At 41.0% G+C, this 16,607-nt stretch overlaps 2 protein-coding genes and 1 long non-coding RNA gene across 3 annotated transcripts; all 3 read left to right on the top strand.

Moving 5' to 3' along the window:
• Nucleotides 742–4,917, top strand: LOC8074665 (protein SCO1 homolog 1, mitochondrial). The gene is made up of 6 exons (XM_002453296.2): nucleotides 742–1,643; nucleotides 1,843–1,933; nucleotides 3,283–3,495; nucleotides 3,701–3,790; nucleotides 3,925–4,057; nucleotides 4,524–4,917. Exons 1-6 carry the CDS (start codon nucleotides 1,293–1,295, stop codon nucleotides 4,633–4,635), a joined length of 990 nt encoding a protein of 329 aa, XP_002453341.1. The 5' UTR covers nucleotides 742–1,292; the 3' UTR covers nucleotides 4,636–4,917.
• On the top strand, nucleotides 11,191–11,918 carry LOC110434512. Its single transcript, XM_021458656.1, has 3 exons — nucleotides 11,191–11,274; nucleotides 11,423–11,506; nucleotides 11,638–11,918. The coding sequence occupies exons 1-3, from the start codon at nucleotides 11,205–11,207 to the stop codon at nucleotides 11,829–11,831; spliced, it is 348 nt and encodes a 115-aa protein (XP_021314331.1). The 5' UTR covers nucleotides 11,191–11,204; the 3' UTR covers nucleotides 11,832–11,918.
• On the top strand, nucleotides 14,893–15,514 carry LOC110434390. Its single transcript, XR_002451882.1, has 2 exons — nucleotides 14,893–15,004; nucleotides 15,138–15,514. It is a non-coding gene; the product is annotated as an uncharacterized LOC110434390 (long non-coding RNA).

Raw genomic sequence — 16,607 nt, 5'->3', positions numbered from 1 at the left:
CATGCCTAATAAAGCAATAAGGCTTATTGCTTGGGAAATGCTGAGATGCTGATGTAATAAACCTATATAAAGTTTTAAAAGTCAGTCAAGTAACTCAAGCTTATAGGAACCGTAGTTAAGGGGGTGTATAGTTCACCTTTTTTTCCAAAAAAATTTGGATTTTGGTTCATCATTTTGCAAAATGGAACTAAACACCATGCAAATTTTTTGGCAAAAAGGTGGTTATTCTTCATTTTAGATTTTAGCCTCAAGAGGCAAAAAAAAAAAAAAAACTAAAATGATCCTCAAGAGGATAAATTCTGCATTTTGGATGAAACTAAACATGACCCTGAAAATTTTGGCATTTTGCATTTTACCATTCTAAAATAGTTGGCATTTTGCATTTTATATTTTTTTAACTAAACACCCCCTTAGTCAAGTAACTCGAGCTTAGTTACGATCGTCGCTTCCTCGGTTCATGATTATTCTCTCTCAATGAACGTCATCGGAGCGGAGTCAGCCAGCGTCCTAGTGCAGAAGGCGACCTGCCGGGCTGTCCGACCAGCGTGGGCTGCAACCTTCGTAATGGGCCGCCGCGAGAAAACATCCAACTCTAGAACGGCTGAGGCACAGCGCTGCGCTCCGCAGCTCCGCTCCCTCTTCCGGTTCCCCGAAGATAGTACCACCTCGCAAGCTGAAGGCGGGTGAGGCGGTCGAAGGAGCTATAAAAGAAGGCGCAGGGCTCCGTCCCAACTCATACCTTTCTCGGCCTTTTGGCTAAGATCAAGTGTAGTATCTGTTCTTATCAGTTTAATATCTGATATGTGGGCCATGTGCCCACTTCGATATTAAATTTATTTTTTGTGGGGGAGGGGTCACCACAGTGGCTTGCCACTGGGCCCCTCGAGCGTCGCCCAGCCGTTGCACTGCTGGCAGGGCCTGGCGCACCCCAACCAATACCAAATTAAACTTCATTTGCTCTGCTGGAAGCAGTAAATAGTTTCTGATCTTAGCTTAAAGCAACAATATACTCTTTATAATAATTTACACAAATTTGTGGACCTAACATCTGCGTCATACTGATCTCCTCGTTGGACGCCTTTAAACCTTGTGCTTCCTGCGATTATCGAAACGTTCTTCTTGCATCGGAAGCAAAGCAGATCAGCAAAACCACCTGCTAGAAAAGCCCCCCCTCAAAACCCACGGCGCCGCCGCAGGCGCGGTCACGAGCTTGCGAAGACGAGCACCTCCTTTCCGCCGCAGAGGCAATTCCCGATCCGGCGACGAGGCGCGAGTGAGGAAGCGAGGAGGCGATGAGAGGCCGCGCGTCCCATCTCCGCACGCTCCTCTCACGAGCGCTCTCTCCCAGCCTTCCTCCGCCTGGTCGCGCTCTGCCTCAGGTACTCGGCGGCTCTCCCCCGTCCTTGGCGTCCGTCGACCGATGGATCTCCGCTCGCCCTTGTGGGAGTGGCGCTGAGATGTTCGGAGGAGCTGGGTTCCTGGGGCGCGCGCGCTTCTTCTCCAGCGACGCCTCGGCTGCGACGCAGGGCGTGTCGAAGCCCCCTGTGCCGGCGGCGGCGGGCACTGCGGGCGGCGAGGGAGGAGGTGATGGTCAGTCTGGGAAATCTGAGCAAGCGGACGCCGGGAAAGCCGTCCGCGGAGGGGTGAGTCATGGATTGCACTACCAAATGCTATTGGATCCTCCTTATTCAGGACAAATAGAAGTGATTGCTCTGAAATGGTTCATATGACACGAACTAGTAGTGATCTAGAGCCCAGTGAAACAGGATATTCCTTGTTTTTAGACTGTTAGGTCATTTATCTATGCGTGTTAATTCAGAAGCACTTGCTACTTCCTTGCAGCCGGTGTCTTGGCTCAGTTTTTTACTCCTGCTCGTGACTGGAGGAGGGATAATTGTGTACTATGACAAAGAAAAGAAGCGTCACATTGAAGGTAGATTACTATGGTGAGTTGTTATTGTTTTGCTGTCATGCTAGGACTGCATTTAGAGGTGCATAAGATTTTTCAATGTTCGTGTTGTACCAAGGCATATTCGATGGAGTAAACACCAATATCAGTTAGCCAAACCAAAAGGTTTATGTTTAGGTAATCAGGAAACAAATCTTGAGATGTTTTGGGTGGATAGTTCATAGTTTACATGGGTTCAGTCCAGGAACTAAGTGTTTTCAAAGTTATGTTCAAGTGGTAGTTCAACATAGTGTATATCTCCATTATACCATATCTGCAGTTTCATATAAATATCAAACTGTCTAATCCTGAATTTGTATGCTTGAGTCCACTCAAAATTTCTAGCTACCCTTTTAAAATGTTAAGCCATGGCAATTGGGATGTTGCTCTGGGAAAAAGGTTTTTGTGGGTGTGGTTTGGACATGCATCCTAGTGTTTTGAATGTCTTTCTGGTGGTCAATTGATTGGTATAAAATGAACTTAAATTAAATTGTAGTAGATGTGTAGTTTATCAGCTTCTGTGTCTTACTGATTCCCATTGTTAATAGCTTGTGATTTTCCAGCATGAGTGTTGCACCTTGCTACATACCTACTTACTAAAATGTGATGCTTCTGGAATGCATTGTTCACACTATCAATACATTGCCTCATGTTCATTGCTATCCCCAGTGCCGAACTATGAGTTTTAGAGCTTATAGCTTATTCTTCAAGAACCCACTTTTCATGTCCAGCATTGTCTATTTCAGCGTTTTCATATAAGTTCCATAAAACCTCTGTTAACCATCTACATCTCTTAGCTTGAAAATTTTCTTTTATTTTTGTGGAAAAGAGATGGTAACTATCAATGAGATCATCATTAAGGCACGAGACACCTTACTAAATTTGTGACTGCCATGGTTGAGCAAGCTAAGAAGGACCAATTTATTGTTCCATACATTCCTTGTCACTTTGTCAGTTTTAACATGTTACATTACACTGAAGCATCAGAAAATCATAACTCTCTTCAATTCTTTCTTCATTGCTGTATGCAAAACGGAGAGCCATAACTCAGCTGGTTGCCTAAGCTTGCCCTGCCTTACATACTGGTTTGCCTTTCACAACAATTTGGCCCCAGTCACCAATGGTCTGTGGAACTATTGTCAGAACACTTTGTGCAAATTGTATATGATATTATAACTTGTATTTTTGTTTTGACAACATTAAACCACAAAATGAGTACAAATGGATACATGTGTCTTTTGGAAGTATTTATCTGAAGCACGGAGGTATTAGCTCCTTGAATTCTGATAGCTGTTTAATTTGTCATAATTTTTTTTCTGTTCCATCTTACCCAGAATTGAAGAGTAGAACAAGTGCTGTGAAGCCTGGACAATCAGTAGGCACTGCAGCCGTTGGCGGTCCATTCAAGCTTCTGAATCATGATGGGAAACCTGTTACTGAAAAGGATTTCATGGGCAAATGGACTCTGCTTTATTTCGGATTTACACACTGTCCTGACATTTGTCCAGATGAACTACAGAAAATGGCTGCAGCAATTGACAAAATTAGTAAGTTAATTCGATTCTTTTGTTCCTTGGGTACAAATAACTTCGTATATCCTGTTGTGTCTGCTTATTGTTTATCAATAATTCAATATATCTTCTTGTATTCATCTAACACTGTTGTCTTGCATTCCATTTAAGCGCCAGTGGAGCTAGTAGACAGTTTAAGTTAGCATATTTTCCAGTCATTATAATATGTTATTATATGCAGAGGAAAAGGCAAAACTGGATGTTGTGCCAGTTTTCATCACAGTTGATCCTGAAAGAGATACTGTTGAGCAGGTCCGGGACTATGTTAAAGGTGTGTCTGTGCAATTGTCCCTTAGTTCATAATGCTTGTCATCACTTAAAATTGTAGCTCTTTGACCTCTTGTTAGTTTGCAGTATCTTATTCTTTTGATTGCTCATTGATGATGAATTATTTGTGATTCACAGAGTTCCATCCAGATCTGATAGGACTCACAGGCACGACAGATGAAGTAAGACAAGTTGCACGTGCTTACAGAGTTTACTATATGAAGACAGAGGAGGAGGGTTCTGACTATCTTGTTGATCACTCAATTGTCATGTATGCTATTTTTAATCTCTTCCATCTTGCACAATGGCTTTGGGCATTTAGCTAATTTTGATTTTGATAATGTTCTGCAATTGGGATGGTCTAGTTCAAGTTATTTTATTATTTTACCCTATGGCATAAGCATGCAAACCAAAATGAAGAAACCCGCTAATTTGGCTATTGTTTTTTTTAACCAATTCTGAATATTATTTTGCGAGGCTCCAGTGCATATCTAAAAGGAAAATTTTATGATATTGGACACTGTAAAGACTCTGAATGTGAAATACAGGGAATGTCACAATACTGGAATTACATGCTGGCTGGCAGTTGTACTCTCCTTGAACAGTTGAACTCATTGTAGCTATAGGAAGCTCGCTGATTTCTTTCTGCTACTGCTATGTGCTACCATTGTGAGAGTGATAAAATACCTATGCTTTCTGTCAAAACACTGACTGACTGGTTGTTGATCTACTTTCAGGTACCTGATGAACCCAGAGATGAAGTTTGTCAAGTTTTATGGCAAGAACTATGATACAGATTCCCTTGCTGACGGTATCATTAAAGAAATTAAAGAGCACAAGAAACAGTAGTTGGACTGCCACTCTGCAATGTCAGCCTTGTTTCTGAATTTGTCCGAGAGTTTTATCAAAGCAAGCAAAGACCAAATGACAGTGGCAATAAACAGCTGCTTGTTCATTTCTGATGACATTTGAATCTCGTGGCAGCTTATTTCAGCAGATTCCGGTGCACGTCTTGCGGTTTTGTGCACGTTTTTGTCATGGCAAACTTCTGCGTTCATTGCTGAATGTAATTTTATTTGAATAGTTTCATATACCAGCTTAATATGACAACGAGGCCATTGATTCTGAAAACCCTTTCTTTCTTCCTGCTCCGTCGCCGTTTATAATGCAGGACAGGAATTTCACAGATCGAGTGATCAGAATTTCAGTTCAGAACCATGATACGGCTGCTCCCCTCTCTGCTCTATGGGCCGTTTTGCGACCCAATAGCATCTGTTGGGCTTTTGCCTGAACGGTCTTAGTCATTTTCTTCCCGCCAATCTTGGCTTCCGACCAATGGAAGCCAAGTGCCCCTGCATTCCTCCAACCACCCCTATTCGCTCCATGCAAGTTTGATTGTGTCCAGTTCATCTTATGAAAAGTGTTTCAGCTGCTAATAGGACGCTAACTAAACGATTGAAATCTGAAGCCGCCTTTTGCTTTAATTAGTTTCCTGCTTTTCTAAACAGGAGGAAATAGAGAGATGTTTTACAACTGTTTCAATGAAGATAAAGAGAATGGGTGACTTATAATTGTTTCAATCAAATAGCTCATAGTTTTTTTAAAGCACATAGTCTAAAACTACTCTTTCACGGCTTACATTTCACATAAGCTTTTTCATAGATCCAAAACGAAATGTTCCCAGCCTAGAATTTGCGACCAAACATCACGAGCAAAAGGACAAAGGAGGCGCAGGTGCATCCCGGTTTCGTGGGGTAGGGGTCAAAGCCAAGGTCACAGTAATAAGTTTGATGTGGCCAGCTTTGCAGTAGGTTGCCAGCCGTTAAGATCTTATTTTGTATGAAATTTTTCTTATTTTCCAATTCCCTCCTCTCAAAACCTACCTAAAGATATGCTCTTACTTGAGGTTTGGGACATTGAGTTAAGATTTGAACTTCGGAGTAGGAAAGAAGATCTCCCCTTCCAGCCACATGCACTAGCCAACTAGCTAGATTTCAAACCCATGGCTATACCGTTTCACCTCCACTAGATCAAACCATCTTATAATAACCCAAAAATGGAAACTCATAACCAACGTACAACAAACTCTTTTAATTAACTTGATTGAGTTGAAACTTTGGGTTTGGTTAGCCGGTCAATGCATAGGACCACGTAGATGCCCATAATATGCACGCACGCTCACTTTATGAACACATGTATATAAACTCTACATCTATGAGCATTTTTAAAAGAATAAACTGACAAATTTGAAGATTGTCGAAGTCACCATATATACTTCATACTTGTGCTAAGTCGAGGAGTTAAACCTATAGGTGGGTTGATTTTCACTATAAGAAACCCAATCAACACCTTTTTTTTATTTATACTCCTTATTAAGCTCCACTTTCATTGTTTTCCTGCATTAATAAGTTTTTATATATATTTACTAATACATGATGGCCTGTCATATAGCTCATTATTAATTATAAATGGACTTGCTTGTTAGATTTAAATTCTAAAAACATTTTTTTATTCCATTCATATATAGAATCTTGGTCTCTCTTGTCTGTATTTCTAGAATTAGTTGTTTCGACAATCCTCAGAGGCTCAGATTAGTATGGAGCTCTCTTAGCATTACCGGATCAATCGTTCCTAGCTTCATAATAAAAAGCACAGGAACCGAACCAAACTGAAGAAAAATTTCAGCATCAGGACAGAGACAGTTGGTAATTGCAGTCCTTTTCTCCTGTTGTAATTTTCTTCAGGGATTGTTGTTTGTCCCGTCTAGATCTTCTTGTTTATTAATATAATACAATATATAATCGCCAGCTCTGTTCGTTTGAAAAGAAGAAGACAGATTTCAAGTCACAAATTCACAATGCAACACTAGTTGATCGACCAACTAAACTGCTGCCGCTGCAGAAAAAATAAAAATCACCGAAGTGAATTAGCAAGCTAGCTAGCTAGCTAAGTCATTTCTTGCCGCTGCTCTTCTTGAGGCCAGCGCCTCCGAGCGGGCCCTTCTGCGCCGCCTTTGCCCTCAGCTCCTTGAGGGCCTTCTCCTCCTCCTTCTTCTTCCTCTGGTTCTCCAGATCAGTCTGCACACGCGTCCAGAAATACTATATATGTTAGTTACGCTTCAATTTGCGTTGCAAGCTGCTGAAATTCAAGGTGAAGGCATATAGTACCTCGTCGTACGTACTCCTTCTTGGGTGCCTTGGGGGCCTTGAGGGGCTTCTGCTTGCCGCCCTGCTTCCCGCCGCCTGACATGGCCGCCGCCGCCGCTGCTGATCGATGGAGTAGATGCTCCCAGCCGGCCGGTACGGTGTCTAGGTGTGCTACGAGCGTCGACGACGACGAAGAGCTTGCGTGATCTGGCTAATTAAGGTGGCGTAGCTACTAGTAGCTAGGAACACGTATACGAGGAAGATGAGGGCAACTTGTTTGCTACGTATGTATATATGTATATGTATATATTTATATAGAGAGAAGAGGAATCCGGAGCCGTGTATACGTAGGCGATTAAAACCTTAGGTCCCTAGCACCGTAGGTAGGAATCGTATCGGACTAGAAAACTTTGGGCGCGGCGTTGCCGCTTGTGAACTTTTTGTAATGCCACTGTGAATGTAGTATACATTCCAACGATGCAAATCGTTAAATGGCACTTATCCAATGGCAATATGAAGTAGTAGACCAATCATCAATAAGATAAAGTAAATTCTATGTAAATTATAATACATTAAAACTAACAGAGCATTCAGGTGTTTCATTTATGGCAACTTGGCAAGGATGGTGATGACCATATATATTATGGTTTCGATAAGTACATGTGTTTAATTGAACAAAAAAAAATCAAATTATGGAGTCAAAACCACTTTAAAGTTGATTTCCTCAGGGTGAGAGTAGCTACCGGTGAAAAAAGAAAAGATAATGCAATTTGGAAGTATTGGCATTGCATTGATGCGTTATATTTATCAATTAGCTAAAGGAACAAATTTGACTATATAAGCTTGCTGCACACAAAGCTAATTATGCCATGTTTGTTTATATTTTTTTGTATTTGTATAGGGGATTAAACATAATTATGAGTATTTCTGTATATTTATCAATTAGATAAAGGAACAAATTTGATTATATAAGCTTGCTGCACACAAAGCTAATTATGCCATGTTTGTTTATATTTTTTTTGTATTTGTACAGCTGTATGAACGGGATTAAACATAATTATGATTATGAGTATTTGTATAGCTGCGATCGATGAGGCAGGGGCAAAGAAGTCCAACGGAGGGGCTCCGGTGCTACAACGACGTTTTTTTCGCAATTCCGTTCCGAGCCAGGATGACGTTTTTTTTACGGAAATGATTGGACACGGGCGTTCGTTCGTCCGGACGGACCGCTCCGCACAGCCCCGTATTAACCCAAATAGCAAGTCAGAACATATAGCTCGGTGACCCGCTCCGCTCTTGCCCGCGCTGGTTTTTTAATATAAAAAAGTGGGTCTGGTTATATTTTGGTTCATAGACATAACTTTGCCAACGTAGCATAAGCACGTGTATGTACTACACACTATATACATACTACAAAAGGACATAATCAACATGCATGGAGAGATATAATGTGCTGAAGACCAGCTAGAGCAATGTATGACGACCGTCTATACTTATATGTATGTGCACAAAAATGCTTTTGGTCTAAAAATAATTATAAACCACAAATATAGTGTCTAATCATATTGAGCCAACTTAGCATGGTCAATATAAATAACAATCATTTTCGTATGGGTCTCTATATGTTATTTGTACGGTAATGATTCTATTAGGATATCCGTCGTCAACTCGTACGCCACTCCACTCGCGCTCTTCCTCTTGCCCATGACCCCTCTCCTCCATGCACCCACTCTGCCCACACTCTCCTCCACGCCCACTTGTTGCTGCACTGCAATACCATTCTCAAGGCCTACTTGTGCCCCCGGGACAAACATCGCGCCCGCGTGCCAGCTCGCTGTTATCCCGTCCAACCATGCTCCTTCCCTCCTTCCCCTCACCGAAGACAAGGACGACCGTAATAAGGTATATCGATCCTTCTCTAGATTTGAGCTCTCGTCTCCTCCTTCTCATCTGGATCTGAGTGCTTCTCCTCCTCTAGATCTGAGGAATGCGGTCGTAGGATTCTAACAAGCTTTGTGATCCTATTCCCTCCTCCCTACAACGAGCTCAAAGGTGATGGGCCAAGGGTTGTTTTATATGCTTTTTTTATTGCCGGTGTTGCAATGGGTGTTTTAGAATATTGCAACAGATGATTTTGGAACGTTGTAATATTTTTTTTACAATATTGCAGTAGTACTATTTGAGATGTTGGAGTACATAATTTTTTATGTTGCAGCATATAACTTTCGATGTTGTAGTACATATTTTTTCAATGTTGCAGTATATGTTTTTTTATGTTGCACTACATATTTTTGTGACGTTGCAGTACATAAATTTCAATATTGCATCACAATTTTTTTGATATCGCAATATATGTTTTTTCGATGTTGCACTACATATTTTTGTGATGTTGCAGTATATAATTTTCGATATTGCATCACAATTGCAGTATATGTTTTTCGATTTTGCATTATATGTTTTCTCGATGTTGCACTACTTATTTTTGTGATGTTGCAGTATATAATTTTTGATATTGCAGTACAAATTTTTTTGTTGTTGTAGTACATGTTTTTCGATGTTGTACTATATATTATTGTGATGTTGCATTACATAATTTTCTATGTTGCAGTATTTATTTTTTCGTTGTTGCAGTACATGTTTTTTTTTATGTTGCACTATATATTTTTACGGTGTTGTAGTATTTATATTCTGATGTTGCACTACATAGTTTTTTGTGTTCCATTTGGTTTAGACGTATGTTTGAGCAAATACTTCATGTTACAAGTGTTAGTAGATCATTAGAAGTGGACACAGTTTCGTACAGGCATAGAGCCCTCCGTGTGCGTGGAAAACGAAGTGGACGCGGCAACAGGAATATGCATACCATAGCGGCAAGCGAGACCGGCCAGTGGGCGCGGCAGCAACAGGAGCAGCAATGCGTGGGCAAGTGTGACAACAACGACATGCGAGCAGGTGCGGTAGCAGCTCTCGGCTAGGCGCAGCAGCGCGTGGCCAGGTGGGCAGGAGCTATATGCAATCGTGTATGTAAATAAAGTGATTGAAAATTCAAAAAAAAAGAAGTGATCGAGCAAAAGAACACCATGCATGCGAGCATGCGAGTGAGTCTGGCAGCTCACTGCCCATATACTGTATAAAACAATATCAGAAGTTGTGGGGACCAGCGATTAACGAATATAGTAATTAAATACGGGTGCGGATAACAGGCGCCGGCGTCCGGACGCGTCTCAAGCGCCGGACGTCCGGACGCGAGTAAAGCCGTTTTTTTTATGTACGGAGGGAGTATCTTTATATATGTTAAACAAATGAGAGGTTCAGCCCACACCATTCCTTTTTTGGGCCCTTTTGGTGTATGCATTATAATGATAATGGCCAATGAAAAGCCCAGAGCAGCCTTGAGATGCAGGAGATATAGATCTTATATGTTAGGCTCTATTTGGATCCCTATATATAGATAATAGTTATCTACTGATAGGTATCTCTTTTGGATCTAAATAATACAATTACTAAAGTAACTAATTGTTAGTTGGACTTCTAGATAATAATTATCTCACTAATTGGGCCAAATGAGATAAAATTAACTAATAATGATTATCTTAGTAGCATTTTTCATTAAGTGCATCCAAACATATCCTTCAGCTAATAGCTAGGTAGCTAATAGTTAGCTAGCTAATATTAGATATGCTAGCTAACAATTAGTTAGCATATATAATATTAGATATGTTAACTATTAGTAGATAATAAATCCAATCAGGGCCTTATTATATACTATCAACTAGAAGTTTGAAATATAGAGGAGTATCTAAAGTCTACCAAAAGTTGCGCTTAAGAATTAGAATTAGAAAATTAAAATATATAGAGATTCACTACCTGATTAACTTTTGGTATCATGAAATGAGCAAAATCAAGTGACGCCTACTATATATATTAATTAACATACTGTACAGGGCCAGACATTAATTTCCTACTAAAGATGCAACATACCAAACTAGGTGCAATTTGCGTGGCTAGACTCAGTGTCATGCCAAGGATGCATCCATATATATAAGGTGTAACAGTGATATATGGTCGGCATTAGTTTGCTGCCAACAATGTTGCAATGCATAGTAGAGACTAGTATAGCACGAATTAATGTCCTGCCAATGATGCACCCTGTTGTAGTGCTAATGTTTATCTTATCTCATAGACAATGCAACTAGTGTTAACTGCATGCCTTTATAAATAGACGCACATAATGAGTGACTCCAATATACATCAGCTCTCTTCCTCTTCATCATGATGATCAATCGGTCTGCAGCCATGGCTCTGCTTCTCCCTCTCTTGCTCGTGCTATTCTTGGCCACCAGTAAGCCTACGAATTATGCATTTGACAATTTAATTAGTAACACTATTACTAGTTAAATTAGATCTGTCGTTACTGTAACAGATCTGATTACTAGACCATACTCCAGACACTCCATTTCACTTGCTTATATCATGCCACATGTATATAGGTGGTCAAGCCAACGCCGATGAACCGTCAACATCACATAGCAAGAGCTATGAAACCTCGATGGGGCCATCGGCAGCAACTGGCGGTAATAAGAACATGGCCTATATTACACAATTTTTAGATAATAAAGCCATTGCACATATATATGCATCTGAAATATATAATGCATGTAGAGGGTTCTTGGTGGATTCCTTTCTAACTTGTTCATCCCTAAAGGTCACCGTCACCGGGAGATCAAGATTGGTCCATGCTTCCCAAGCAGAGACAGCAATGCTCTCTCCGACAAAGGCAATGCTCCCTCCTGCATCAAGCGATGCACGAGCAAAGGCTATGCTGGTGGGCGCTGTGACACTGTGTCTGGCGGCCTCCCCGGCGACTGCTTCTGCGTCACGCTTGATGGCCGTGCATAGGCCACCCAGTGGTATCACTGTCTCGGTTCTGCAAGAGGTTGGAGCTAGCAATCATGGCAGGAAGAATAACTAGGGTTTATTTTGGTAGTTTCATCACTAGGGGGCAGATAGATCCGTCTCCATAGAAAAATGTAGTAGTCATTAAGGATGAAAACAGAACGGAAATATCCCGAACCGAACCGAACCGCTTTCTATATTGGATCCGATCGAATTCGTATTTTCTTGTCCGACTTTACCGTTTTCGTTTTCGTATTTTAGATGTTTCGTATTTCAAATGTAAAAGTAGAAAACGGTTTAGACATTTTTCGACCGTTTTCTACTTTTCTATTTTTAATTTGAAATATTTCGAATTCACAATTTGGTTTAAACCGAATTTAGTCAACTGCACGGTCACACAGTCCAATTACAGAGTACTCACCATGCATCTGTGTTCTTTCTACTAGTGGCTAGCTATGTTCCTGCTAGCTATTAATTACTTGTTCTTATTTATGTGTGAGCTATTGTATTAAATACCTAAGACCAAGAATCATGTACTTTTAAATTATTATATGCACTTAAACTTGATCGTGTATATACTTAGTTATGCACTTAGTACTACATATCGGTATTTCGTATTGAGTTTTCGTATATCGACCGTGTTCGACATAAATCCGCTCGAATTGGTTTGTTTTCGAAATTCTTGATATTTCGTAAGTTCGCGTTCGTTTTCGTGTCTGACTTTACCGTTTTCGTTTTCGTTTTCGTATTTCAAATGTAAAAATAGAAAACAATTTAGAAGTTTTTCGACCGTTTTCATCCTTAGTAGTCATTGTGTTTGCCTCACTAGTGTGAAACTGTGAATCAAGTTCCAACGTTTACCTATTAAATACTTACTAGAAACCCATGCGTGAATCATGGTGATGCACTTCATGATAGAATGGTTTTTTGAGGTCCGCCAGCTTTTATATGTGTCTCTAGAAGATTTCTATATAGGTATGTAACTATCTAGAGATCGATTCTAGAAGCGAACCAAAATGCAAATTTTTCACGTGCATGCCTGACTTAATATGGGGGATTGAACAAATAAAGAACCTCAAACCTCGTGTGTTTCTTCTTACCATTAACACCCTAAGCCACTACGAAATCAGTGACCAGTGGTACTTTTTTATTCACTTTAACGAATGTCGTATTGAATATTTAAAATCCTAAATAAAATCAATTGAAGAAGTTTGAAAATCACTAGTCGCCCCAAGCGTGTGCTCTAGCCTCTGGGTCTGCCCTAAGGGATGAGGCCACCATGTCATGGGCCGCCCCAAGCGCAAGCGAGCAAGCCCTCCACTCTAGCTCCACTTGAGGCCACGTCATCGCCTCACCGACCGCCGCAAGCAGGCAGTGCTCCACTCCATCTCTGTTGTTCGGTTTTTTTCACTTGGAACCAAAACTGAAAGAACCAAAAACTGAATTGGCCGGTTCAGCTTTTTTAGAACCAATTGGTTGCGATTTCTCAGGAAGACAGGAACCAAATTTCTTTGGTAACTGAGGAACTTAATCGAAGAACTGAATGCCCAGGCTGATATATATAAGTATCTAAAATCTACCTAAAAGTTGCTCCTAAAATTAGAAATAAAAAAAATATTTTGTTATTCACTGCCTCACCTTTAGTGTCCAATGAAATGTGCAAAATCAAGCGACGCCTACTAGATATTAACATGTACAATGTCAAAATTAATTTTCCTACTAAAAATGCAAACATTCTAGCTGTAATTTGCATATACAGATGTCCAACGGGCTGTGCTCGGCCGGCCCAACGTCGTGCTGTGCCGTATCGTGCTGCAGATCGCCGGACCGCTACGGGCCGTGCATGTCTCTACGGGCTTCGTGCCTGGTCTTTGGTCCAAGGCACGGCCCGTGGGCCGGTTTTCGTGCCGTGCCAGCCCGTCAAACTCGTCGTGCCGTGCTGACCCATGGCTCATCAAACCAATAATAACTCATTTTCATCAATATTTTACCAAATGTTAAAATATTTCATCATTTTCATCAATTATTTTTACTACTATAACAACTACCAACATATATATACAAATTATAATTACACCAACATTTCATGCTCACCTACCGGGCCGACCATTGAAACGGGCTGTGCTCGTGCTGCGTGCCTGAGTGGTGGCCCAAGCACGGCCTGGTCCCTCGGGCCGGGCCGGGCCCGGTGCCCACGGTGTCGTGCCATGCTCAGGCCAGGCCAAATCAATGGGCCGTGGACCACATGGCCATGTATATTTGCATGGCAATGCTCCATGTTTAGGTTCGCGGCCTGGCAGGCATCGATACTGGTCGCCGGACAACCAAAATCAACGGCCTGAAATACTTGCCTGCTGACAGTTCTCCATGTTTAAGTTCGCGGCCTGACAGCCTTGTTCGTTTGGGTTTATCAGCCGAATCTGCCACATGTCAACAATGCAGCAATGCATAGTACAATATTGTAGTATAGCAGGGATTAATTTCCTGCCAATATATGCACCCTGGTGTTCTAGTACATACTAATGTCTCCTTATATTATTCAATATCTTTTGCTATTTATCTATTGACATATTTTTTATTACTAAATTTATCAGATTTCTATATATTTAATTGTGATTTAGGATTTATGCTATAGCTAATTACTAGGTCCCATTTATAAAAAAATCTGATAGATTTGATCATATAAAATCCTTATTCAATAAATAACAATACACCTCGTGTTGACCAAATGACCATTGACTGATCTGAGGGCTGCCTATTATACTTGTAGCTATAACAGCTGTTAGCTGCAGTGCAGCCACAGCATAGCCGAAAAAATGGCAGCCCATCAGGCATTATAAATAGACGCTCATAGTAACACCAATGGACATCAGCTCTCTTCTTGATGAATCGGTCCGCAGTGATGGCTCCATTCCTCCCTCTCTTACTCGTGCTACTCTTGGCCTCTGGTAAGCCTACAAATTATGCATTTGACAATTTAACTAGTACCTCAGTAACATATATGATTACTGAACCATACTATAGAAACTCTATTTCACTTGCTTGTTTATGCTGCACGGATGTAGGTTGTCAAGCCAACACCAATGAGCTATCAACATCGCGCCATGCTGTTCTTGGGCCGTCGCTGCCGGAGGGTTACAAACCCTCTGAGGGGCCATCGGCAACAACAACTGGCGGTAAGAACATGGTCATATTGCATTTTTTTATTTGGATAAAGTTGTTGCGCATATATATATGCATCTAAATATATAGTGCATGTAGCTGGTTCTTGGTTGATTCCTTTTTAACTGAAATTTGTTTACCCCAAAGGTCAAGGGATGATCAAGATTGGTCCATGCTTCCCCAACAATGGCAATAATGGCAATGCCCTCTCCTGCCTCAAGCTGTGCACGAGCAAAGGCTATGCTGGCGGGCACTGTGACCCTCTGCCTGGTGGCCTCCGCGGCGACTGTTACTGCTTCACTTTTTGACAGCTGTGCATATATATGCCATAGGCTACCCAATGTAATTCTATATCACCGTCTCGGTTCCACAAGCTTGGACGTAGCAATCATGGCAGAAAAAATAATTAGGGTTTATTTTGATAGTTTCATTAGGGCAAACAGATTCGTCCGCGTCGAATGTTGAAGTCATCGTGTTTGCCTGACTAGAGTGAATCAAATGCCAATGTTCGTTACTCTCCCTAACCGTTTTGCATAGTTCGTTTGTCAAATAAGGGAGTTTACCAAGTCCTAAATAAATATAGCAAAAGTGAAAAGAGACAATCTCCAATGATTTGGCATTAATCACTTGTTAAAAAATAAAATCCGACGACGGGAAGAGTGAATAGTCGCGCGACCACACGCGAGGGCGACGGATTTCACGCGAGGGACGCGATGCCAAGCGCGGAGGGGCTTGGCATATATGAGAGTCCTTTCCCTTTATTTGCCAAGTTAACAAAATTGTAAAGTCCAATTGCCAAACCATTGGATAGATATTTTTTAGATTTTTTTCAAATATATGAATGCAAAGTCTATTTATCAAATGGTTGGAAATGCTCTAGTAGCCTTTGCATGACTCATGGTTGTGATGGACTATAAAAAAGAGAGATCGTCCCGGAGCCATATATGTAGGCGAGTAAAACCATAGGTCCCTAGCACCGTAGGAATCGTATCGGATTAGGCCTCCCGACGGGGAAAAGCTAAATCTCTCTAAAAAACTAGTCCAATAGGAAAAGGATGGCTCTCTCTTTTAAGGTGGTTATCTCCTTCCAAACTTAGCAAGGTGAGATTATTCAGAGCCTCACACGGTTGCCGGCCGACTACAACGGCCTTTTTGTTGCGTCTTTGCCAGCGCTTAATAGTGTAGGATATCCTCATCATATGGTATCTATGATATATAGGTTATTTTTATTAGATTTTTAAAGCAAAAAATTAAAGTTTTTTTAAAAAGAGAAACCTCTGCTTTTTAGAAAGCAACATGTTTGGATACACACTGGGGATACCAGTATCTCAGACAAGCAAAACAAGAAGGCAAAGAAACCGTCTCAACTAACAATTAGCCTAACATTCAAATCTCAAAAACATCTGTAGCCATCACCATGCTTGCTTTAAAGCCTCTCAGCCATTGTAGCATCCTTTCCTTCACCTGGGACACCTTCCATTTATCAGCTTCTTTTAGAAGTAGCAACCATCTCTGCATTAAAGACAAGACATTGTATAAAATGTCAGTGGGCGTCTTAGGGTATTGTCTCTCAATAGCCATCTTGTTTCGGGTAATCCAAAGAGTCCAGGCAAAGCC

Source organism: Sorghum bicolor, chromosome 4 (genome assembly GCF_000003195.3).
Source record: "Sorghum bicolor cultivar BTx623 chromosome 4, Sorghum_bicolor_NCBIv3, whole genome shotgun sequence".
Taxonomy (NCBI): Eukaryota; Viridiplantae; Streptophyta; class Magnoliopsida; order Poales; family Poaceae; genus Sorghum; species Sorghum bicolor.
Note: the sequence above shows the minus strand (reverse complement) of the source record. Positions and strands in the feature narration are given on the sequence as shown.